General features: G+C 49.9%; 1 protein-coding gene across 4 annotated transcripts in view; it reads right to left on the minus strand.

Moving 5' to 3' along the window:
* VAV2 (vav guanine nucleotide exchange factor 2) overlaps window positions 1-26,766 on the minus strand; it is a 149,080-nt gene that overhangs the window by 94,528 nt on the left and 27,786 nt on the right. For all 4 annotated transcript variants that reach the window (XM_080400836.1, XM_080400835.1, XM_080400832.1 and 1 more), the window contains exon 2: window positions 20,873-20,989. In XM_080400836.1, the coding sequence (XP_080256962.1) occupies window positions 20,873-20,989 (117 nt within the window). The remainder of the gene's footprint in view (window positions 1-20,872; window positions 20,990-26,766) is intronic.

The following is a 26,766-nucleotide window of genomic DNA, read 5'->3' on the forward strand; positions in this document are numbered from 1 at the left end:
AGACCTAATCCTGGCAAACACTCACATGGAGACAGCCATAAGGAGCAAGAAATTCACCCTCTGCAGCCCAGCCCTTCCCTTCATGAGTAATCTTTGCTCACACAGGGTGACAGCATGCTGTGAAATCAAAGGGCTGTTAAAAAGCGGGTGTCACCCCATTTATGCGACCTTCCCGGCAGATATCCGAGCAGTACCTGCTGGCTGCAAGGGGCAGCCTCCCTGCGCTGCAAGCACCACCTGAATAATTCATTCTGGGGGGGATGCGACCGCTGCAGAGTGAGAGGGAAGGGGTGACCTGAGCGAGGTTTGCTCTTGCTGTTCCTCTCTCGACAGCTCCCAGTTCTCAGAAAAAAAACTAAGCCTGGATTAAATATCATTTTGGTTTTGAAGGAAGAAAAAAAGCACAGTGTGAAAATAACAAAAGGAATCTTCTCAAAAACGTGTTTTTCAGACAAAACGATTAGCTGCATTTCAGCCAAAATTATGAGTTTCATAACCTTTTCAGCTATCAGTTTGTACAGGGAAATAAGTAAAGATGAGCAAACCCAAGCTGCCAGCACCGTTAGGACAGCAAGAAAGATGCTTTGCTCTGCCGTGAGCGCATGAGGTGGTCCGTGCAGGGAACACATCGGGGCACAGCTCATCCCACTGTTTATGCCAGTATTTGGGAATAACACAAAGTCATTTACCAGCAAAGCAAAGCGCAAATGGAAGCAACTCTGAGCATCTGCCCTGGGTCACCGTGTTCGGCTGGAGGGACGAAGAGGACAGAGGCAGGGCAGACCCGCTCCGCTCTCAGAAGCCAAACCTGAGCATCACAACAAATACGTATGAGCAGAAAATACACACGTGCAGGTCTGTCACAGACATCGCTATATCCCACAGAGCCCGTTTCACCGAGTCACCAGCCAGATTGACCCCGACAAGAAGCAGAAAACATCTTTGTTTGCTAGCAGCAAAACCCCAGCAAGCCAGAGGTAGGAAGTGCACCATCAGCTTTCTGTGATACGGACAGCTGTGTCCCCGATACAGTCTTTTTAAAAATAATAATCATCTATACACGAAAAGAACAGAAACATTATGCTTTGCCTATGAATAATGACTTAGGACACCAGGAAAAAAAAATCCCCATGCATGTTAAATGACATGGCTGTGAGACCATCTCGCATCTGTTATCTGTCTTCGTCGCTCCTCATTTCTCTGGCTTTCCTGAGAAGTTCATACATATTTAAAAAGGCCAATAGCTCCATTACTCCTCACTTCTTATAATATTGGAGGGATTACGGTCCATAAGGGAGAGAAAAGAAAAGAAAGCATCACGGGGAAAAATCTCACCATAGTACTACACCACTATTGACCCCCTAATCCTGTGTCTAAAGCAGTTTTTATCTGAGGGAGGGATGCCCGGGTGGGAAGCACGGCTCTGGGTGTGGAAGTGAAGGTGACTCAGAGCAGGCACCAGGAGGCTCAGACTTTCTTAGCAGCCGCTGTGCAGGGCGGCCAACACGGACCCACTCTCAATGTCCTCGTTGTTCTCCCAGCAGAATCAGGCTGGAAGACTATTAATTATGAACCAGAGCTGGCGTGCTCCCTTCACAGCGGCAGCGATGGAGGAAAAGACAGCCCAGCCCGCTCCGCTGCTTTGGGTTTGCTCCAGAGCTGCAACCAGAGCGGTGGGCAGCATCAGTGACTTTGGGTTTTCTGCGGGTGGGTTTTCCTTTTTTTTTTTTTTTTTATTTTTTTTATTTTTTGCTTTAGCTGACAATCAGTTTCTTTGAGCAGTTTTGCCTTTCTTTTTTTTTTTCCCCCCAAAAGCAAAGGGAAAAAAAAAAAGCCTGAATCTTCAGTTTGTGACTCAGATGAGAGCAGGCACTGAGTTTTGGCCACTTCCCCCATGAAATCAGAGCTGTAATGGCTTCGTGCTCATACTTACCCTACGGGAGGGCTTGACTTCACTCTGTAATCCTGAACCCAGCGCAAAGAAACTCAAGGCCAGCAGAAACCTCATGCTCAGGCTTTGATGTGACCCTAAGCATTTTAGCACTGTTTCAAAGATCGCTACAAGGTGTCCGAAGCCAGCTCCCAGGGCAGATGAAGCAGCCTGGGCATTGCTCTGCATTTTAGCCAGTGCTCCTGCCTGCTGCTGGAGAGCTGGATGGGAGTCAAGGTGTCCTCTGCAACTGAGCCAAGGTGAAGGCACTCCTCGGAAAAAACGACAGCGAAGGCAACCGCCCATGGCTGCGGGGCTGGAGGGACCCCACCGGGCAGCGGGAGGGCAAACACATCCTTGCTGGAACACCATCCCAGCACCACAGCCACCTTGCCTGCACCAGCCCATCGCTCCTGAGAACTGTTTTTATATATAGTTCATTATATTATTTCCTTCCTGCCCACAGTCACGATGCAGTTCTGTGAAAACTCAGTGTTTATGTACGCTTTTGCCATTAAAAACGCGGAGGGGAAATACGAATTTACTGAGATACCTCACAAGGTACCATCCAACACAAAACACCCAGCAATGACTCCAACCAAGGCAAGGGTCGCTCTCCCAGCGTAAGGAAGCCCAAAGCCTGCCCGATGACCTGCATCCCGTAAGAAGTTTGTAAGGGAAAAGCCGCTCCAGGGCAGCCCGCACAGCCCCAGCGCATCCCTGGCTGAAGCCCCCCCCACCCCCTCCACGAGCCCCCCAGCTCTTTTCCCAGCTTTCATCCCTTCACCCTGCCCCAGCCATCAGCCCAGAAGTCCATATCCTTGATTACCAACTCTTCCACCTCGTATTTCTATGCAGAAACTACAAAACTTCCCAGCATAGCAACTACAATGTTAAAGCAATAAATACCTGTATATTTATATAAATATAAATATTGTGGTCACAATCTGCATGGACTCCCTGCCCTCCTCCTTGCTTCACTTAGACAATATTGATGTGGTGACATTTTTGAGCCTTACAAGAATGTTTTTTTTTTCCTTTTAGATGGAAATAGATGAAGAAAGTCAGCCTCAGCCGCGAGCGTGCTGACAGCCACACCATGAGTACAGACTTCTTCCCAAGGCTGAAGGACAGGTTCACCTGACCTCATCATTATTTTAACCTTATTTCCTCGATTTGGGGGCAGACTCAGAGCAGCCAGTGAAGTTTGCTGGAGGGTAAAGATGCTCTCCACGAGGTTACTCGTGGGTGTGGGTGGCAGTGCCTGATAGGGATTTATTTGCACATTTCTACAATGCCATTACTTCAAAGCTCTATTCTTCACCCTGACTGGGGCTGCTGACTACGATAAACCACAGCTCCTCTCTCAGATACCCAAAACACGCTTGCTAGAGCTCAGCTGTTGCAAAGGAGGACTGGCAGCTGACAAGCACCCAAGTCATTGACTCCAGTTTGCACTGCAAATCTTCCATATAAACCTTGCTTCAGCTTCAGCTATGGGTGCAGGTTGCAGAAGGACAAGGCTCCAGGACACCCACGAGGCTTGCGAATGCTGAAAACCATGAAAATAAGTGGCACTACCTGCCCGCTCATCGCCACCGTGCCGCAGGACGGAGGGAGCTCCTCCGCAGAGCTTCGACCTTACACACTGATGTGAGATGACAACGATGTACATCGTCACGACCAAGGCAGCATTGCCACGGAGCTCCCATCAGATCCGTCTTCAGAGCAAGAAACAGGAATGAAAGCATAGCACGACCCTGCTACAGTGGGGCGAGCCTGGCCACAGTGTTTCTAGCACATAGAGGCACACAAATTTCATTTCTCAGGGTCAAACTCTTTTTTTTGACCAGGGAATAGTCGGCTGGAGCGGGAGGGGACAAACCCACCGATTCTACATGAATTTTAAAGCTGTTCAAAAAGTTACTGCTCCGTGCTCTCGCGCATCCATACGCGGCACATGCAGCTCTTTGCTCACTGCTACGCTTCAGCAGCTCTTCTGTCTTTAGCAGCTGGGGTCCTAACACTGCTAACCGGGATTTAATTTGCTCTTGCTAATATTTTATCCGTGGTATTAGGTCATGTTTCCCTTTCCACTTGAAAGGTATCTTCAGCTTATTGGCAGCAGTGAAATTAATAGAGAAATCATTAGAAAGCATAAGGCTAGAACCGTGCAAATCACACACCACAGAAGATTATTTCCAAACAATAAAATTAATTGGTGTCATCAGCCACTAGCAGAAACACAGAGAGAGTTCCCATTAAAAAACACAGAGGATTATTGACAGCCCATGCCTCCTCATACATAAAACATTTGATGGCATAATTTTATTTTATTATTTTCTATGCATGAAGGCTTTGCCTGCTTGGAGCTGCAGAGGAGAGCAGAACCAGACAGCAAGACGCATCTGGGACAGCAACTGCACAGCAATAACCCAGCTCCCACCTGCACAAGGTAGCTAGAAATCAGCTAAAGACCTGGTGGATTTGATTGCATGGCCTCAGGCAGCATCAGCCACAGCAATTCTCAGAGGACAGACAACCCACACCTTTTGTAAGTCAAGCCCTACAAAGATGAGTTGCCTGGATCCAAATTTACTCACTTCTTTTGGACACCTGGGACACAAGGACTTGCCTGTTGCTGGTGCTTCCAGGAAGCAAATCCCACGGCAAACTACCCAGTCCTGGCACAATCCCCGTTCAGCCCCTGCAGCCTGAAGCAAACACCCTCCTGATCCTCCAAGGTTCAGGTTGGGGTTGACAGCATCTTCCTGGGCTCTCCTGTCACACCAGGGTCTGGCCCCTTGGTGACCCAGGGAAGCTACACAAGCAAGAGCAGAGTATTTTGGCCCTGACTACAGTATTTCCATCCCAATATTCAAAGAAGGCTGCAAAACAGTAAAACCCATGCACCTGGGAGAGGCAGAGAAGGTCACCATCTAGCAAAGCCAAGTAAATACTATAAGTGCTGCCATTGCCACGGTGGTAAAAAAGAAAGAGAATGATTAATTCCAAGCCTCGAGAAGGCATGTATGAATTTGTTTTGTTTCAGAAGAAAAAAAAGAGTAAATAGTAGCCTCAAGTCAGGATAATATTTATTCACATGCTTCACTTTGAAGTTCAGCCCCTGTCGACTTCACATGGTGTGTGCACATGCTAAATCTCCTCGAGAAGAGAGCTTTCTGAAACTGCAGCCCTGAGCAGGGAAAGGAAGAAAGGAAACTGCTCAAACCAAGGTATTAGTGAAGCAAAATAAACCTCGGCACCAAGGGAATTATCACTGTCCATCCAAAACACAAAGGAGAATTTAAACAGTTTTATTATTGCACCTCCCCCAGACAGCGCAGGCTTATAGAGCAACCTCTTGGATCCAGGGAACTGAATTTCAAGGCAGGAAAAGCAAAATGAGAAGAGCCCAGTTAATCCCCAAGATAAATCCCCATTCACCTGGTTCCTGCCATAAAGAGGGATTTCTCTATAGTGCCATTTCTTCCCAACATCATTTGGATGCACTTCCACACTTGCGTGAATACCTGGCAAGCCTTAGGCAGGGAAATGGGCAGGAACAGAGACACACGGACAGGCAGAAACACGCTGGGGCTGGTGGCAACACATCTAGACACAGAAAAGCCTTGAAAAACACCATTACATCCAACATCCCCACGGGAAACTCCTTCCCAGCCCCACACAGCAGGAGCTGCCTTACCGAGACAGGAGCTTGTCTTCAAGACATTTCTGTTTTCTTAAGTAACTCCGGATATTTTCCTTCTTGTGCATGTGCCTCAAGGAGAAACCACCAGCCCTGGGCCGGGCGATGGGGCAGCAGCTTTCTGCACCCAGCCTCAGCACCAAATTGCAGGTCAGGCTCTAAACTACACAGGCTAAAAATCTTTACGTGCTTTGCAAACATTCTGGTGCAGGTTTGCTCAGCGCATGCCAAGGAGCAGAAAAGCAAACAGCCCTGCCTTCTCCAAACAGAAGCGCCACAAGGGTCACGCTGCAAAGAGCCATCGTTCAGCCCCTTCCTTTCCCCCACAAAGCAGGGAACTTTTTTTTTTTTTCTTTTCTTTCAAAATTCCAAGCGCATTGGAAGCACACAGAACCATTGGTATCAAAATTCCTCTTCCACTCCACCTGCTGTATTGCCCAGAATGCAAACACAGGGGAAAGGAAAGCTTCCCTCTGCATATCTCACATTTCCTACCTCTCTCCATAGGGCTTCTAACTGGCTTTACTGAACACATGGGTGCACCAGGATGCTACATTACACTCTGATACCCTTAATGATCACTACTGGGTAATGTCTCTTACCTGACCTTTCTTTTAGTTGGGTCACTCATATTTATAGTCATGCTTCATCTTTCCTTAAGTGTGCCCTTGTTATGGCATTTACTCGTTTATGTTTCAGAAGAGAATAGGGTAAAAATGGATTTAATGGAGCCAGAAATAGAGCGGAGCAAAACCACAAAAATCTAAAGATCTGCTTGTCCTTCAAGACAGCTTACACGAACAGGAACTTGCTGCGACTAATTTTAATCGATCGCTACCTCTTTACAAGACTTTCTGTGGCAAGACGGAGCTGGAGAAGCATCTCAGAAGACCAAAGGGCCTGAAGCTAAATGTATTTTGGCTGGTTTACACTCTTGTAACACACGGTACAAACAGAAGCGCCTGCTGCAGCTCCTGGTGTGGCTTCACAGACCCCAACAGCTCCCGGGACCGGCACAGCACAACCCTGCTTTCAAAAAGCTTTCTCCAGCAACATCACCTGCCAGCCCAAGTGGCTGCACCTCTTTTTATCCACTTCCAGGGCTTTCAGCACTGCCCTTTCCCTGCATTTTGAAGGTCCCTGCCACTGTGAAAACAAGAAGCCCAAAGCTGAGCATCCCTGGCCACAAGACCATTCGTCCCACGTTCTCCCCTGCCTAGTCCAGTGCAGGTTTTCTCAACCTTCCCTTGCTTTACAAATTCTCCCCCTATCAAGGTTAAAACTGATTAGCTGCCAAAATAATGCGATACGGTGGTGAAGGTTCAGGCTCTATTGCTCCTCTGAAGGATAACTGCCCTTCTGTGAGCCATTGACCAAGAAGAGGCACGTTAGAAGCAGCCCACGGGTGCACCAAGCGCTCCAGCAAGGAGAAATCAAACCCCTTTACGTGCCAGAGAACAGCTGTGGAGGTGGGAGAGGGTGCCCACCGCCCCGTGAGCCCCAGCGCATCTGCGGAGGGGAGCTGAGCAGCACAGCCACCCTCTGCAGGCAGAGGGGCATAGAGGATGGGCTGCCATCCCACCACCACTGTCCTCTCCACTGCCCGGCCTGGCCACCGGCCCCACGCTGGGGCCCATAGTCCATCCTGCAGGGAGGATTCCTGGGAGGTTTTTTGATAGAGGAGAGTTCATGGTAACCAAAACCACCAGCGCTTTCTGGCCAGCCCAGTCCCCAGGTCCTTTGCTCCAGGGAGCACAACCCACATGCAGCCATGGCCAAAACCACCTCTCCGACCCACACAACCCCCCTGCTCCCCTCTCCAGCCCCCTCTGGTCCCCTCTCCAGGACTTGCTGGTCCAGCTCCCAGACTGCAAACAGAGGGGCAAGGGAAACCCAGGCAGAAGCAACCTGTAATTTCACAGCACGAGTCTGCTGTGTGGACCTGGCACAAGTGCTCTGGAATCCAGAGATGGTCCAAAGCTGACCAGGCTCTTCACGTTACGAAGAAAACCTCCTCTCTGGCATTTTTTTTAAAGCCTCAGTCCTGGGAACCTTGCAATTACTTGCTAACTGAGCTTTCAGTTTTATTTTCCAGGTTTCTAGCCCCTTGCAACTGCAGAAAAAGCCTGAAGCATTACTCAGGTGCTCCCTACTCGGTTAAAAAAAAGCCTCTGGAAACAACCCTATAGTGTTGATGGTTTTTAAAGGAAATAACCCACTTCGAAAGCACATAAGCCATGCAACCCCAAAGTCTCTGCAACATCAAAAGATGACTGCACTGGCACAAGAGTCTGCTGCAAGCCCGTGCACCCAGGCGGGGAGCAGAAGGTCCAGGCAGAGCCAGCAAGCCCCTTCCTCAAGGGACAGCCATTGTGAGAAGGCAAAGGACATGACCACACGCAGGCAAAGCAGCACCACAAACGTCCCTGTGCCAAGCGGGGTCCAGAGCTCACCCACCCGCCCCGAAACCCTCAGCCCCAGGACCCCCCTGCAAGCCCTTCGCTGAGCTCCTGCTCTCAGAGCCTTGCACCCGCAGCCAGCCCTGGGCTGTCCCAGTTTACCCCAAAAAACCTACATCTGGCAGCTCATCAGGAGAAACAGCACCGTGAAAAAAACCCACACACCAGCAGGATCCCGGCAGAAGAATTTTAACCCTTCACCTGCCTCCGCATCCCTCATTTTCTTCCCTTTTTCACATCCCGTTGGCATTTACGATCTCCCACCACCATGCCAACTAGCGTGTCCCAGTTTGCCCAGGAAAGGTGGAGGAGAAGTTCTGACCCAAGGACAGGCTGAACGTGGCCAGGGCTAATGGCGAGGCTGCAGCGAGGGGAGATTTCATCAATGCACAAATGGAATTTGCCAAGAGGCGTTTTAAGAGTCAATTTTTCACAGTCCAGTAATTAGAACAATATTATGAAAAAAGGCAAGGGGGAGGGCGGGAGGCAGCACACACACTGGACTCGGCCGATGGAGGAAACAGGCTGAGCAAACAGAGTCAAGTGAGGCCTCAAGGCAAGAGTCCTTCACATGGCTCCCTGCAGGTTGGATTTAAACCAGAAGTTTATCCATTTCCTAACTCTGGATTTTTCTGTGCATGCATGTTTTTAAGTAAAACTTCATACTTACATCAAATATGGGCTAATGACCCTGACCCAGCTTCCTCCTTTACCTCAAAAATACCATCAAGGTCAATGGGGTCCAATGTTTTTTGCATCAAAAAGCAAAAAAAGCTTCCAGGCCAACACATTCAACTCAAGGTCCTGCTACGGACTCTCCTAGTGACTAATAAATCTCTGTGCGTGATCTCAGACATCATAAAAGTCTAATCCCATTGAGCACTCCGTCCCAAAAATAAGATTCCCACAGAGGAGCTGTCATCTAGGTCTACAAAATCCAGAACACCCCACATTGTTGTATTAGCCGAAAACGCTTAAAATTAGCTTCCCATCCAGCGCCTACTATAAGGGGATGAAACATCCCAGCTGAAAAACAAAACCAAACAAAACCTACGTGCTGGTGGATCCATCTCTAACACCTCCCCAGCCGTTGGCGCAGCCTCCCCGCGGAGCTGCTGGGGTCTGTTTGCTGCTGCTCCCCAGCATCCCACATCGCTGTGCCCGCAACCCCAGCTCTCGCAGCCAGCTTCGCCGTCTGATTTCCAGGAGCCAAAAAAATTCATTTTAAAAGAAAAATTCACTTGCTGTGCAAACCTAGCCTCTGCAAAGACAGCCTAGGAGCAGCACTGATGTGTGGGGTTCAAGATGAGACTGACTCTGTACGAGGGTTATTCACATCTGATGGAAGCGAGACTCAGCCAGTTCAATTCACATCTGCAACGAGCTGTGATCTCAGCTCCGCTTCTGGAGCACAGAGGTTCTTTTGATAAATCTCTCTGTACAGGGACTAAAGCACTATTTCTGTGTGAAAAAAATATATTCAGTTGTTTTGGGTTGGTTTTTTTTTCAATAATCTTTACAGCCCACTGGCTTGGAAGACCAAGTTTCTCTTTTCCATCGGAGAGCTGTTGCACCCCCACCAGGCTCAGGTACATCGCTGGGACAGCAGAGCAGTGCCCGGGAGCCCACCATCTCACACCCCAGCTCTCTAAACACTTCTTTTAAATTAGTCCTCCAGCACAATCCCCAGTTGCTTTCCCTTTTTCATGCACCCAGGGGAAGCCAGGGTGTGACAGAACACCCTCGGTATCACACCCAGCGCTTGCACCCAAAATCCTGCCAGGATCCCCAGCTCTCATTTAATTCTCAGCGCACGCTTGTAGCGCCAAGCCTGCTGGAAGGTCTGTGGATGGGGAAGAATCCTTCCTCATTGGTTTTCCTTGAGAAAACTCTGCAAAGCTTTTCTTTGCCAAAGCTCCACCCTTGCACCAGTTCTCTCCAGATATATTTTAAATTAAGACGTACAAACCCAAGAGACAGAGAGAAGAGTACACCGGTACGAGAGCCATGACTCCGTGGAAGCACCTTCCATTGCACCTCCAGGGACCGTACAACACAAATAGCTGCGGAGCCGCCTCCCTACTCGTATGAGTAATTAACTGTCTTCAGCAAGGTGACTCCTAAAGGATGTGGGACAGCAGCAGGTCAGGGCACAGGACTGCCAGGTCTGTCACTGCTCCACTGCCACCACTCTGCAGGGCCTGGACAAACCGCTGCTTCTTGGGCCACATCTACACCAACCCTTCAGACAACGCAGAATCCATCTGTTGCATAAGTTATCCTTGCTGCTCCATCATCTCCAGGCTTCAGCCTGTGGCAGAGCAACCAAGCATCACGCCGCAGCCTTGAGACCCTTCATGTGCTTCAAGTCTGACACGTGCTCCGGAGCTGCCTGAACTCAGGGTGACCTTGGAGGTGGCACACGGAAGAGGTGGAGAGCTGGAAGTAAGCTCTCCCACACGGCCGGAGTCGCAGAAAAGGTGCTGTGCATCAGTAGCTGGCAACGTTAAGGCAAAAAGATGAAGCCTTGTCCTGGGATTAGGATGGGAAACATCATCATCCCAAGCCCCAGAAGAACATGCAACCTGCTGGCTCCAATTTACATGTTACTTCCAACCCATTTGCACATCGCTCCTTCCCCTGAAGTATTAATCACCTTTTTCAAAAGTTAAGTAACAGGCTGTGAAATCCCCACCATCTGTCAGCCAGGGAGAAACCTCCACCACAGCTCAATCAGCCTCTCCCACACAAGCCTTTCTCATTACTAGGAATGACTGCAAGCATTTACCAAGGCCACGCTGGCTCAAAAATTCCTAAAATTACAAACAAGACGCCTAGAATAGGAAACCATGACAAATGCCACAAAGTGCAGTGTGTCCACATCATTAGCTTTACCCAGGGTGCATTAAGGCTGCTTTCTTGCTACCACGGTTATGCTTTAATATGTAATTAGTAGGAAGAGAACGATGTTGAAGAGGAGAACGTCTCACTTACATGCACACCATTAAGACTGAGAGCGTAAATGAACTAGCCGCAGCATCACCATCTGAGGCTCATTAACTGGAAGAGCAAAGCATTAAGGGTGAGCAAGCATTGCCGTCCCACCAGGGTTGCAAGCCCTTTGCTTGTACGGCGCAGCCACCCCATCTCCCTCCTCTGCCAGCTCTGGAGTCAGGCAAGGAAAAGCCTAAGAGAGCTGGAAAATACAGTGGCATCTGTCCCCAGGAGAAACACACCTGCCCTTCCAAAGGGAAACTGATACTTAAAGATACCCGTGCAGATGGTTTGCAGATGCATCGCTCATCCCAGCCTCACCTGCGATGTTGAGAGAGAAGCTTTTGAAAAGCTCCTGAAAGCAAATTGCTCCCTACCAGCACCGCAGCTGCAGCCCAGCGCTGTGACCCTGTGTTACTGCCCAGCTCCTCACCTGCTGCACCCAACGCAGCCCCTGCGCGCCCACCCTGCAGCTCAGGGGTATCCCACCAGGTTTTCTGACCCACTCTATCCCTCGTGTGCACGCCGATGCCGGCCCACAGTGGGCAGGCAGGAGGAACCCCAAACGTCCAGGGAGTTTTTGAAGAAGTATTTCATTTCTGAAGGAAAAGGAAAGAAAAAAAATCCCCTCTCTGGAAGCCCTCCAAGAACAAACAAGCAGCCCATTCTGACAGCCAGTGGAACAAAACAGTCTGAGGTGTGCCCCCACTCCCCTGCCTGCTTAACTCTTCCCCCATGAAGAAGTGTGGGAGGGAGATGAGAAACCTCCACAGCATCCCCAGACGAGGCTAGTCCTGGTTTCTAAAGCTGTCCCTGCCAGTGGACAGGACCCACCAGCCACAGCCTCAGCAACCTGAAGTCCCTCCAGAGACGGAAGACTCGGAAGTGACCAGGAGCGGGTTAGAGGTGGGGTTGCAAGCAGCAAACCTTGTTGAGATGCGGGTAGTCTGGTGCTGTTTATTTGCTTTGAAACGTTCACATTTCTCTTCCAGGAAGCGACCATCCAAACGGAAAGTACCGATCTAGCAGGAGCACGGTGGGACCCTGGGTTTGCCCACCAAAGCCTGTCTCCCTCCGAGCATCCCAGTCCTGGCCCCTCTCCTGGAATGCGCTGGGGAAGGAGCACAGGACACCCAGGCTCCTCTCGGCACCGGGATGTTTGTGTCCAGGTGTGATACTTCAATGTGCTGACTTGTTCCAACTCTCCTGCCCCAAGGATCGCCACAATTCCCCATGGAAGCTTTCTTCCCCACCCCCCTCGTTTTTCTTTACTCTGGTTCATGGGGAAGATGCTGTACAGAATGACCCTGAGCACTGGGGTTTGTGGAGTTCAGCCAAGCCAGTACTTTCAGGCTGATAGTTTCAGTTTTTGCCCGTTCTGCTAAACCATGGTTACACCCGCCTGTTAATCTGTTTCAAGAAATGTTAATTATTATTTGTAACCAAAGCATTTCCCCTTGGGACAATTTCATCATCAGTCGCTGCAGTTCCAAGAGGCTGAGAAAACTGCGGAAGATTTTAATGAAGAAATAGAAGAGCTCATTATAGAATAAAAAATTTCTTTTATTCCAAGACTCCCTTAAGTGACATTACCTGGGATGTATTTCCCTCCTTTTCCAACGCACACTGAACAGTTAAGCTCAAGCAGTGGCAGACGAGCTGAGCACCAAGACATACGACTGACTTTGCCTGTCGACACCTTTCAGTCACGATGATGCTCACTGTATTATTAAGTCTCAAACAGCTGATGACATAAGAAAGGAAAAACATCTTGAGGGGTTCCAATGAAACCATGCATTTTTCAAACAATAGCCAAAACCTGCTGGATGACCCAAAAGAGCCTGGCTTCTCCCCTCTCCCCATTTTTAGAGACATGGACTGGTATTTGAACACTCACAGGTTACTCAAGGGGGGAAAAAAAAAAAAAAAAAAAAAAAAAGATCTTTTCCTCCTGATCTTGTCTAAAATTACTGCAAGGGGAGCTCAGACAAATGACAAAGGTACAGGTAAATCAATTTAATACACATTAAGGATATGCATTTATCCATGTCCTGATCAATACCTCAGATTCCTTGCACGTTAAAAAATACTTACATCACTGTTTACGGCCCAACAGCAGAATTCTCCCATCCAGACTACGGGAGTTACAAAAGATCCTGCCCGTACTTGTTTGATCTGAAACATAACACCTCTTAATGTGACCCCTTGGAAAAATACTAGGGAAAGCAGCCAAGAAGGAGGAAAGAAAAAAAGAAAAAGAGAAAAAAAAAAAAAAAAAAAAAAGAAAGGCAAAGCTTCCCAGAAGGAACATTTCTGGTTCTTTCAGTTCCACTGAGAAGCTGCACATCTATAAAGAGTCCAGATTTCTAAGTAGGGGAGAGAGGAAGGGGAAAAAGCAGAAAGAATTTGCCACAGCATGGCAAAAAGCTCTGGCAGCAGTGAATAGCAAAGGGCCGTGGGCACTGGTGCCCAGCTCCTGCTCCAACCCAGGCACCAGCTGCTGGGACTCGGCGTTTCACCTGCCCTGTTCGCATGCTGGGCTGCCGAGCCCACGGACGATGCACGCTCACAACCCCAGAGACCTCACAGCACCTCTTCTCTGTGCCCCCAGAAACCAGAGCGGCTTTGCCAATGGCAGGAACACCCACCGCAGTGATTCCCTGTGCCGGTCCTTGCTCAGTGATGCACAAAGTCCTCGGCAAGGAGCCAAGCATCTCCAGGGAAAGGCTCCCTGCTTGGCGGAAGCTCCAGCGGGTGCCCAGCTGACACAGAGCTGAACATCAGGAACCACAGGAGCGGGTCTGATGCTGCAAAGCATTTCTTGGCAGAGAACCCAGCCCTGGTAACCAGAGACCTTGGGCGAACGCAGGGGTCTGTTCTCGGCCGTGCAACATCCCACCAGCCCTAATCCCAAGCAGGAAAAGCTGGCTGCAAGTGGAGACTCTCCTCCCACAGCACTGATGGGAGCCCAGTGTGCCCCCTCTCATTCTAGCCAGAGGGGACAGGAGGTGACGCCGTGGCCACGGCTCAGTGGCTCCACTTCCAGCCACCCTACCTGGGCTGGCAAAGCCCAGGGATTTCACCGAGGGGCTTGCTTTAGGGTGCAATGTAAAACTAACTGCATTTTAAAATGTAAAACTAACTTGTTGCCTATGCATGATTTAAGGCTCCAGTGCTGTTACTGGTCCCTTGAAGACCACAAAATACACCAGCGTAGCCCCTTCAACATTAACCACGTCAGGCAGCTGGGAAGATTCAGAGTCCACCAGATATTTCAGGGCAATATTCACACCTGAACAGGGAGAAATTTCCAGGATTTGGAGCCTAAAAACCTACACTACTAGAAGTGTGGCAGCACCTACCACATCCTTCACAGCAAACACCACCCAGGTAAGTGTCCTATGCAGGGCATGGCACTGCGCAGCAGAAAGCAGTCGGCTACACGCTTGGGTAGCTGCAAAAATCTGTAATTTCATGTGTCCTGTGTTTTAGGGAAGTTCAGCATCAGGGTTTCCTGTACATACTTTTAGTGTTCTGGCTGAAAACATCTGCTGGACATACTGCACCTGCTACTGCAGCCACCCCATGAACCGCCGCTGAGGTCCTCAGGGTACTGGGGAGCAGGAGGATGGAAGGAGGGTCCCTGCATCACCCCACATCCGACAGCATCACCCCAGACTAACCTGCACCGCGGGACGGTCACGGGCGATACAGAGCTGGGTTCATATGGAGAGCGAGACAAGCAGCCCCAAGCCCAAATGAAGCCCCAAAGTGGCAAAGGTGGGGAGAGGTGTGAAATAAACCCAACCCAAACTGCTCCAGTCTGGTTTTGCCATTTATAGCCTTCATCCCCGTACCCAAACCTCCAGTACAACTCCAGCAAAAACATTTGAAACATGGATGGCCAAACACCAGCTGATCTAATGACAGCTGAGCAACGTGCCAGCACGGAAGGGACCAAGCATCACCCACAGCTCCTGCAGGCAGCTAGGGAGCTAACCATCAACTGGCAGGTGGTGATGGCCCTGCACAGGCATGCCACGAGCTGCAACGGCAGGGCTCCCTCCCCCAAGCCCTTCCCCATGCTCTCATATGCTTCCCGGAGCCAGGGCTTCTCCCTCGGGCAAGGACTGCAGCACCCAAGGGCTCTGGGCAAAACCCTGTGGGCAGCATCCAAGTTGCACGTGAATTTTCAGCTTGTTGACAAAGCACTTTGGTCGCTTTGAGAAGCACAGCAGTGGTCCCTAAAGCACAATATTGCCCTGCAAGAGCTGGGGTGCTCTGCACGGACACATGGAGGGCAGCGTGGGCTCAGGGTGCTGTCCTGGGGATCCTTCTTCAGTGGGGATGTCACAGAAAGCACTGGGCAGGCAAGGGGTTAAGGGGGTTCCTGGTTTCTCCCATGCAATCACACACACAATTCCCTTTGCTGACCAGTTACTCTACTACTCTCTTGGGAATTTAAAAAAAAACCAAACCCAAAACAAAACAAAACCAAAAAAAACACAACACCGACATACCCACACCCTTCTTTTGGAGAAGTCTTCTCACTTCCCACCCCACCCACTTCACCCAGGCTGTGCGAGTTCTACAGCAACTCAAAATGTTTTCATCTGCGATACGACCCCTTTCTTGACACGCATCCAGCCACCACAGCAGCCTGGTCCACCACAGCACGGTCTGTCCGGCTGCCCCAGTCTTCTGGGAGATTTGTAACTACCCAGGAGCCGCCGATGGGATGCTGTGCTCGGCCGCCTGCAGCACCGCTGAATGCTCCTCTCCACTCCCAGACGCTATCACTTCATACACTCGGTGGTGCATACAGCAAAATGCAATACTTTTCATTTGTTCTTGGCTACAAGAGGTCAGAAAAAAAAAAAAAAATCCCCCAAAGTCAAGAATGGCAAAAGCCAAGCTGCTCCTACCGCCAGCAGGTCAGCTGCGGGCGGGCAGGCATGGGGCTTGCTTTGTTACAGCAGCAAAACGCAGCCATTCATCGGAAAGCTTCACCATATGAAATATATTATTTCATCTAAATCTCCCCCTTTGTTCCCTTTATCTGCCCAAACTTGTGTTCAAAAGGCACCCTTTAAAGTAGCACTGCAGGGATATTGACTTGTACGTGAAGTTGGAGGTATGGAGGGAGGGGAATTCTCAGCAGAGAAACAGGGAAAAATACAAACGACCAACTCTCAGTTATTAATCCCTTAAATAATTCTGACAACGCTCCCCACCCTCCTATCTGGAAAGGGGCAGAAAACTCAGTTTTCTGACTCTCTGGCAAGAGGTGGGGGGGGTGTCAAAGAGGAATGGGGGGATGACAGCAGTCAAACCCCATCGCAGCTCCCCCAGCACCCCATCCCAATGGCCAGTGAGGCGGCACCTCTTGCTTTGCGGATTCTCCAACCCCAGGGTGCTGGCGATGAAGCTGAGGACATATCTGCAGCAGCATCCCCATGAGGACACCTCGGATCCCCCCAAGGGCTTCCCAAGAGCACTCCGCGCCAGCTCACCGGCAGGAGGAAGGGGACGCCTTTACATCAAAAATTATTCTGAAGATGCAAATGCTTTACAGATGGCACACACCGCTTCAGCTCTGATAGCACCAGCACATCCCCTCTTTGGCAGCCCTGCTCCTCCTGCCACCACCAAGGCGGCTCTCGCTGGAGCATGCCGTGCTCTGGGCCACCCTCCCCACCACCCACGGCTCCTCCCCGGCACTTCGGACGTGCAAGACAAGCCATGTACAAGTCCTCCGTCAGCCACCCACGAGGTATGCGCGCCAGCGAACCTTGGTGGATTTAATTCAGGGGGAGGATTGACCCAGACCCCCGTCCTCTGAGCCCTGCTTGAGCTGCAAGGGTGGTGCTGCTCTCACCCACCTCTGGACCAGAACCAACCGAGTGAAAAACACTATTTAAATCTCAATATCAGTATCTCCTCATCTTTCAGTTGACCTGTGAGCCGCTTCCCTTTTTCATTTTCAGCACAGCATCATTTTGTATCTGTTGGTCAGGGTAGGAAAGACCCCTATCTCGCGGGGAGGGCGGGGGGGGGGGGGGAGGGGAAGCTTTTCCAAACAATACAGGAACTTCAAAAAAAGTTTGAGACTATTAAATGCATGTCAGAAGAGCAGAAAGGAGTGGGAGGCTAATAAATGGCACGCTCCACAGGTTTATGAATATTTGAACTATATTTCTCAAAAAAAAAATAGTACATTACTGCAACTTATTGAAAATGAGTAACTCCCTTTAATGAACCTTACTACCATCATGCTGACTAATAGAGTGATAAAGAGTTTAATCCATATTTATGTACATTTTATCTCATTATAGTTGGTGCCAATAAATTAGCAAGTCCAATAAGAGTTACATTTTATACCATTACTGCTATTAAATGTGCATGAAGGACCGTGCAACAGCACACCGTACATGAGCACCAGCTTTTTATTTTATTTCTTTTTCAGGAACCAGGCTGTGCTAGCGAAGCCTGGGCACAGCACCCCTGCAGAGGCAATATTAACAGGGGGATTTCTTCCTCCGAGCACTGCACACTGCGCTGCTTCTGCGTCCTGCAGCAGACACCCAGCCACGGAGAAACCCTTCTGCAGCGGTCACTGGTGATTATGGATAGCTTTTGAGCTGCTTTAAAGGGATAAAATTTAAAAAAAAATTAAGAACCATCTCGTAGGAAACAATAGAGCAATATATTCTTTCAAGGTGTCTGAAAAGGGGCACAGCCTGAAATACAGGCTGCCAGCATCACTTGGGGAAACACAGCACGTCCCTTGTCACAACGGGACTGCTTAACAACTGGACAACAGAGGGGAAAAAAAAAACCAGCTATGAGCAATTTAAACTGGCCTTTCGACTCCCTTGGGTAACTGGGAAACACTGCAAGCAGATTACAAGAAACATGACGCATCTATTTGGCAAAAGCCCACACTTGCCAATTACCCGACATCCCGTGTAGGCAGAGACGGAGCTTTTCAACTCCACAGGGGTTTCTGCTGAAGAAGCCCACATGGTTCACGATCTTGTCCCACCAGCTGTTATCCTGGTGACAGAAAGAAGTAGTAACTTCCCAAGCTTAAAACTCAAGGAAGTAGCAAAGGCAGGCATAAAAACCTCAGTCCTGGACCTGAACAGCCCCCAACCACACTTGCTCCTTTGGAGGAGGCTCCATCCATCCCACAGCAGCTCCTCCTTGCTGAAGCCCTGGCTCAGAAGCCAAAGGGAGCTATGGAAATCTCCCTCGGGAAAACAGCTGGTCAAGGCAAGACTGACGCATCTGATTTTTTCCTCCTCTTCTTAAGCACTAGTGGTTTTCTTCCACTAAGAAACCCACAAGGACTCCGCAGATGCCGGAGGAACAAGCCCTCTACATATAGCCTGGCACCACCTAAACGCAAGCCCCTGCCTTTCTACTCAGTCAGTGCACTGCAGCAAACTCAAACGTTACTAGTAACCGCTGATCTCCCTGGCCGCCTGGTTTGGAGGAGAGGAATAACTACTCAAGCGGCATCCAGAGAGGGAACACCCAGCACCACTCCACAAGGTTTCCGTGTCATTAAACGGGCGACTATTACTGTGCTCTGTTCAGAAAAGTCTCCTACGCAGCCTAAGTGTCTTGTAACTGCAAAACACTATTGATCTAAGGAATGAATAGCTCCAGGAAGAATTTTTTTGTGTGTTTGGCCAGTGGAAACGTGGATGAGAGACTCCTTTGGCTCTCGCCCTGACTCAAAACGGAAAGGCGCTTTGGTCAACAGCAGATTTTTTTCCCTGTTTATTTGCTTTGCCACTGTTGAACACAGATCTGAGGGTAACGTGGGAATGAAAGGTGGCAAAGACAATGGGGATGTTTTGACAGGCTTCCAGAGGGATTTAGGGTGGTGCAGACCTGAACAGCTGATACCTCCACCAAACTGATAAAAAACTGCTTTGGGAAAAGATCAGCCAGGTTTTTGTACACAGAATCTGTGCCTCCCACATCTTCTAAGATCGTTTGAGGATGACGATGCACGTGAAAACAAGCAAGATCCAGGCAATAAAGCTACATTTGGATTTCTTGGAAGTTTGTAACAAGTTTCTTTCCAAAGTCTCCTAAAAATCTAAACTGTCATGAGGTAAGAGGGAATGGCAAATCCTCTCCCAAGTCACAAACCTGAATGTCTCCCCCCCAAAAAAGTGAACAAAAGGAGAAGGGAATAGCTGTTCCCAAACCAGACCAAAAAGGAAACCAAACTGTGTTCAGCCGCCACGTTCCAGCACTGTTTAACGCCAGGCTCTATTAACAGGCATCGTAGGCAATTTGAAACAGCACAAAGCAAGAGACAATGTGGTGATAAAGCAGCATTTTAATTAGCAGTGGTTCTTTCCCCAGCCCAAAAGGTTCCTTCTGTGCATTCATATTCCCAGAACAACAAAAGCCCTCTTGTATTTCATAAATCAAAAAAACTCATAAAACAAGCCCCTGCAATTGCACATTCCAGATAATGGTCCAGAAATAAATTAGGCAATAAATATCAAATAATATATCCCCATCAGCAGTGAAAATCTACTCTTTGGATAATCAGAAGAGAAGATGCCTTCCAGCAGCTTATGCCTGGTAGCTCGGAATAGGTAAAACAATAGAGCGCTTTAATAAATCTTTTAACACCTTTTCCACTGAAGAATGTAGCAATTGTCCTGTGTAATAGCCTCCCTGAGCCCAGCATCCATCAGAGTAACGGCACAGCCCTGCTGCTGTCCCCGTCAAAAGCCAGGGTATCAGAACAAGAGCCACTTGTCAAAACCAGGTAGGATTTTCCTCCCTCGCAGCTCAGTCTTGTTCAGCATTCGGTGTCACCCATCAATTACAGCAAAACACTGAAACGCGCCCTCCTCTCCCATCTAGGTGACACATGGCACAATACCAGCCAGCACCTAGGAAGAAAAAACCTCCAAACACACATTTCTGAGAAACTCAGGGGACTCGTTTCACGCTGGCATGAAACTCCCTGACTCCCACAGCCACTCACTGGCCACGTTACAAAACCGACAGTGATTTCAGCCGAGCTACGTCACTCGCCGCTGGGCGCAGAGGCGGCAGCCCCTGGGGAAGGACCACGCGAGGTCTGTGCCCACCCTGGGGCACGACCAGAAGCACTTGTGGATGAAGGGTCCTTGCCACACGGTTGGTACAAACCTGGGTTATAATGATTTGTAACATCGCTACAGGGAACCGTGCTGCTGGGGATGCCGGGCTCAACCCCAGGCTGGTTAATGGCGAACAGGGGTGATGCTTAACACTGGTCCCAGCGTGCTGTCCCTATGGGAGCCCACGGGCAAGGAGATGCATGGCTCTGCCCCGGCCACCTAGCAAGGCACCTGGAGCCGGGAAGAGGACCCAACGTCCTGACCCCAGCGAAGCACCCCATCCCCAGGGCTACAGCCTCTTCCCAACAGCTCTCACGAGCACAGATCCATCGATTCCCCCCCAAAAAAAGACATTTTTCATAAGGTGGAGCCCAGAGGCTTTGTAATCTAAAGCAGAAAGCTTGAAGGCTTGATCTCCCTTCATCGAGGACACAGCAGACTCAACCCCTAGATATGCAGGCTACCAAAAGCACTGGGGAGCAGGTGCCCAATGCATGGGTTAAAGGGGTGCAGAAGCTGCTCAGAAAGCCACAAAACCATGGCACTTCCATCCAAAAACCTGCAGCACAAATCCGGAGAACCAGCCGGTGCCAGCAGTGCCAGAATCATCACTTTTGAGGAGCACAGGAGTAACTCTTACCTTTCCAAAATCCCGTACATCAAAGAGGTCAAAGGGATCAAACAGATCGCTGTTTCTTAACCCAAATTTGTCGTGACACACTTTTAGGAAGGTTCGGATGTTCTTCAAACAGAGAAACTAGGAGAAACAAAAAACAAAGGGAGGGAAAAAGTGAGCAAGACAAGCACAAATTGTAACTGAGATTTACTGAGTTAAATTCACATGAGAGACAATTTAACAGGGACTTAGAAACCCATGCGGGAAAGCTGCGCCTTGGTTTATTTGTTGTTACTGAAGATGTCAGACTCCTGGTGCCCTGTGAGGGCTCCTGTGTTCTCAGCTGCGCACCAGAAACAAACGCCCTTTTGAAAAACAAGTTTCCCATAAGGTAACATTGCAGAAGGGCTGGTAAACTCGAGCCAGGACTTTTCCCTTTCAAGGTCGAAGCCAAATATAAATTACAGCTGATGTTCTACAGAAGCCCAGCGTTGAACTTTTAACCATTTCCAGCACAATCCCATTTGGTTCCTTACAGAAGGGACACACGTTACAGCGCCGATTGTATGCACTGCTGTGCATCCGTACACCTGTGTGCATATATACATCCCAAAGAAAAGACTGGGACAGTGAAAATTAGGGGGTTTTTGCTTTGGGGTTGGAAATAATTAAAAACCCAAACAGCATTTGTTCCCTCACATCTCCCAGATGCTGTGGGCACCACCAATGCTAACAGATCCACAGAACACCAGCCAGCCACATCCAGCCCCTTTCCACCAGGCCCAGCCACGGGATCTGCTCCTGACCCACCTCGGATCCCATCCCCAAGACCAGGGCAACCCCTGGGACTGTTTCCACAAAGCTTTGCTCATCTTTAATCTTAGCCCATTTGAAGAGGCAGAAATCTCACCCCTCTAGAGCCCACCCTAAGCCATTCAGATAGATCTCCACTGGCACAGCAATATTGTTTCTCTTCCAAGAAAATCCAGTATTTGACTACAGCAATTAATTGGTCATTTGTTTGCAAGTGTCAGGGATTTGGAAGTCCAGGGACTCCAGACGGTCTCGCTCTAGTGGTGATGCCTGGCAGCACTGGGGCTAAGATGAGAAAAATAAAAATCCGCTTCATTTTTGTGGCTGCATCACCTACTTCATCCTTTATCAGGAGGGACCTACTCTGCTGAGGAAGCCAATTAATTCCACTTCTTTCTGCACCCTTATGCTATTCAAAAAAATACCTTCAATTTATTGCTGTATTTTTAAACAACTTTTTTTTTTTTCTTTTTTTATTTTCAGCAAATTCCTCACAAGTATGTAACAAATATGTTAGGACCCTAAGTAAATCAACCCATCAAAGGGGTGAATCATCCCCATGTGATAAACAGGCACAAGATGCAAGCTGCCTTTGGGTGGATTTGGCCGGCGTGGTTTTGTCACAAGGCACAATCTTTCCTCCCCAAATTGTCATCAAACCAACACCATGCAAAAACACTGCTTGCAAACTTCACCAAGAGTTCCAAAGCACAATAAAACAGCTTAATTTTCTTTTAATTGAAAGAATCAAAGCTGAATCTTTGGGGCCATGGTATCTCTACAGACAGGACCGCGATTGCAGCTTGCCGTTATCACCGCATTTGGGATTATACGGGAGGTTTGTGGCGATGGATTGGCAAAACCACCTCATTAACAACCGGCTGATTCACCTACACAAAGGAAGAAATAACCTTTTGCACTTCTCCCCCTTGCCAGCCCCCTCTGCCAGATCTCCCCCAGCATGGGGAGGGGGTCGCCCAGGACATTCCCCTCACATCAGCGCCTTCTTATTAGACAAGCAAGTGCCAGAGGCAGAAATTGAAAACAATTCTGGTTTTCTAGGGCATTGGTCTATCTCACATAAACACTGCAGTAAATAAAATCTGTCTAGACTGAGAGGGGGTTTTGGAATTGCTTTACAACCTCTCTCGCCAATACATGTTATTTCATAACTTTATCTTCTGGGTCTCTGCAAGAATTTACACCCTGAGCAAACCAGCTGCTTGCAGCAGGGGCGTATTTGCTGTTGCGCTGCAGTCTCACCGATTTCAAATTTCTAGCACGTGTTTATTTTAAACCCTTTTAAGCCTCCAGTCTTGAAAGTTAATGACACAGGTTATAGCCATAATTACGCGCAGCACGATGCAAGCTTCCTCCGCAGAACTGCCCTGCCTTTCCTCAGCGTTTGCTCCCCACCTCCCGCTCGTCCCAAGGCTGGGGCAGCACCAAAGGCTGAAGGGCTCAAGGAAAACTGGACTTCCACCGCACTGACATTCAGCCAAGAGACCACGGGTGTGAAAACCTGAAGCCTCTGCATGATGCCTTTGTGGTTCCAGTTCCTCAAAAGCTCAAAGTTCACACCACCTCGTTTCCGAAAGATGGCAAAGGATCACGCATCCAAGGAAACAAACGCCTCGTCCTGACAGTGCTTCTAACGGGGGGCGAGCCCCAGCGGCACCCCGCATTTAGATCAGGCCAAGCTACCCCCAACCCCAGCTCGGCCCCAGTGAGAAAGGATAGGACCAACCACGCTGTTCAGCACCAGCTGCATCCCGATGGTTTTGCATCAGAGCAAACTGTCTTTGCTCATCCGATTCAAACCCGAAAGCCATCCCACCGCCAGCTGCTAAATGAGCACGAGGCGCCCGCAGCAGTGCCCCTGCCCTTCCTGCAGCTCCATGCCTGCAAAAAGCCACCGGGCTCTGCCACCATGCAGCCGGCCAGTCCCTGAGTGCAGGCAGATGACAAGCATCAAGGAAGAAGCCAATAATCTATTTAAAGAGTTGCTGAAAAGGCCTGATGTAAAACATAATAACCCAAGGCAGCAGTCCCACTGCACCGGTTAGGAGCCGGCAGCACAGCGAGGCCACCACGTTGCCCACAAGAGAAGCCACCACTGGAGATGACAGCTGCTGGTGGGTTTAGCCCCACTCCTCATGCACAAGAAGTCAGGATGGATACAGCCCACGCGTGGCTGTTAGTGGCAACCTTTGGTCCTGCACTATTTCTCTCCCACTGACCCACAACACATGTTCTGGCGCTTTTGCTCACAGGGGTTTCCAGGTTGGAGAGCTCTTGATGGAAGGTCATGAATTGTTGGCTTAATAGCGTTACTCCATGGCCACACGTTAAAATTAGCTACAACCGAGTATGAGCTGTGCCGAGGCTGTGTTATTTACCATTCAATCACACCTTTGGACAAGTAAACACTCCACAGGAGAAAGAGAGAGAGAGAGAAATCGATGTTCTCCATGGGGCTCGTTCACCACCTGCCAAGCCCAAAATCAATGATGTCATTTATATGCTTCGAGCAAGACCAGCGCTGAAGCAGGGTTCTGTGACCTCCATCGGTTCAAGGGCCAGCGGGAGCCCAAGCACGGTACATGCCGAGTCCTGTCATCGCCCTCCTCCGCACCCAAACCAACCTCGGTACCCACAAGCCGTCGCTTCTGGCCCCAGACACCATCAGCAACCTGGATGCTTGGTTCTGGAAATTGATCCCAGGGACCAGAGCATCTTCCATGGACACCAGCATTTCTCACCACACCACCAGGGGGGCTCCGACAGCAGCCACAAGCCCCGGGCGCGGGGAGGGCTCCCGGGCACTGCAAAGCGCATCCAAGGTGCTTTGGAGAGGGAAGTTATTAAAGCCAGAGCAAAGAGGCAATGGGGACAGGGACGGGATTGTACCACAGGGAACAAGAAACTCATCTAGTAAAACAAAATACCTTGAACCTGCCAACAGACAAGAAAAGCCCGTGGTCAGTTTTGACCCAGTCCTCCAAGGGCTGCCAGGAGCCAGCACTACAGAGGCAGCAGCAAAGCCCAGCTCCTGCCATCAGCACAGCAGACAGGTCCTGCCACCCAGTTCCAGAACAGCTTCACTTATTTTTAAATCCTCTGCAACACCGTCAGGTGAATAAACTGCTCTGCAAAGCAGGGCAGCTGCCATTTCAGCAGCTCTGCCTGCGCCCTGGCCAAGGCAGGACCACGGGCACCCTCATGCACGTAGCACCTGGGACACGCTGGAAACTCCTCAGTAGCTCCTGGGACGTTCTTTTTCAAAAAGGGTTTTCATGATATATATTTGTTTTACTGGATTCAGGATGTTTAGAGACTCCTTGAATGATTGCTGTGCATATAACAGCTATTGCTGCCAAGTTTTCAATGCAGCTCGGAAACTTGTCCTGCAAACCTGCAAATGCATCGGAGAAGCCTTTAGTGGAGATCAAGAAAGGGACAATTGGGTGCTCAGGACAACCCCAGATACTTGGGCACTTGGGATAACTCCATGCAGCACAGGGACACCAGGAGCTCAGTGGGGACATCCCAGTCACCCCAAAGCTCTGCTCCCGCACCCCCGGGTGAGAAGGGCAGGTCAGATGTTTCTGCAGTTGGAAGCTGCATCTCCAGGGGTGGGAGGGGAGCCCACCAGAGGGTGCACAGCAGCTCAACACCCTGCTCTCCCTCACACTCCCATTTTAGTTACCACCACCCCTCCCCAGGGTCCCCATATGACTCGGCATCCATGGCACCTGTGCTGACTAGACACCCGCCATCTCCGACACAAATTTGTCAGAAAAGATCCAACCACTCAAGCACGTTGGGGTTCGGTTGGAAACCATCCCCCAGCCGCGGCAGAGATGACTGCAGGCTGGAAAGCCACATGCATTCCTCCCAGCAGAGCTGCTTTGCTAAAAGGAGATGGTAAAGGGGCAGACCGGTGAAAGCAGCAGCTCCACAACCAGACTGCCCGAGGTGGGATCTGGAGCATCGGAGCACCCCCCGGTCCCTGCGCTTGGGATGGTGCACGGGAGGGAGGTACAAGGCTCAGGAGTCTCCAAGGCTTTTAACACCGTGGCAAAACGTAGGAAAAGGGAAGAAATGGAGTAGATTTATTTAGTCTGGCAGGGCAGGATCATGCAACAGCTCACAGCTTTTCAGAAAGGGCCTTTTGGAGAAGCAGCAACTGCCGGCGGCTGGGGTTAGCGCTCCAGGGAGGAGTGGGGCCGCACACAATAGCGCTGGGCGGCTGGGCACTCGGCCACGAGCTGAACCCCGGCCAAAGCTGTGGGCTTGAAATGGGTCCTGCAGCATGCAAGGAATGCTGCAGCTTTGCCGTTTGGGATAACCCATTGACGAATGACGAAAGTAACTTTCTTCAGCGCTTCCTGACCGTGATGTCAGACTTCCTCTTATCTCGCTGCCGGCACGGCTCGAAAGCATCAGGCAAAAAGTCAGTCCCCGACAGGGAGCTGTGAGCATCTGCTTATCACAGCGTTTGCAAGCGGGGAAGGGAGGGTCTCTCATTGAGAAAACACATCATTTGCAACAATCAATGGGGAAACGGGTATCCCGTGGTGCAAACCTCTCAAGAAAGCCAAAGGATGCATCTCTGAGTCATGTCAAGCTCCCCTGTGCCACTCTGGCATTGCAATGGGGCATCAAACCTCCCCTCGCTTGCTCCAAGTCAAGAGCAAACAGAAAATCCAAGAGCATCCAAGCACCCAGCAGGACCCACAGGGCTGCAGCCAACACAACGCTGCATGTAAAACCGCACAAATTACAACCTTTATCTCCTTCTCTCCAAACGGCTCTGCCCAATCTAGCTCGCCTCCACCTCAAGGTGTTACCGGCAGAAGTTCGGGAGCAGCACCGAGTCAAAAGCCCAAGCAGACCTGTACTACCCTCCACCAGCAGCACCAAAGCCCTCGTGGCTTTGTTCCTTCCCATGCTTCGCCTCATTGTCTCCAGTGGCGAGAAGCAGCCGCAGAAACGATACAAACCATCTCCACAGAACATTTCCCTTCCCGTTCACATTTGGATTCCAGTCGCAGCTCATCAATTACTTTAGATGGGCAGATTAAATATCGGGTTGTTGGACA

This window comes from Falco punctatus (genome assembly GCF_963210335.1).
Source record: "Falco punctatus genome assembly, chromosome: 9".
NCBI classification, from domain to species: domain Eukaryota; kingdom Metazoa; phylum Chordata; class Aves; order Falconiformes; family Falconidae; genus Falco; species Falco punctatus.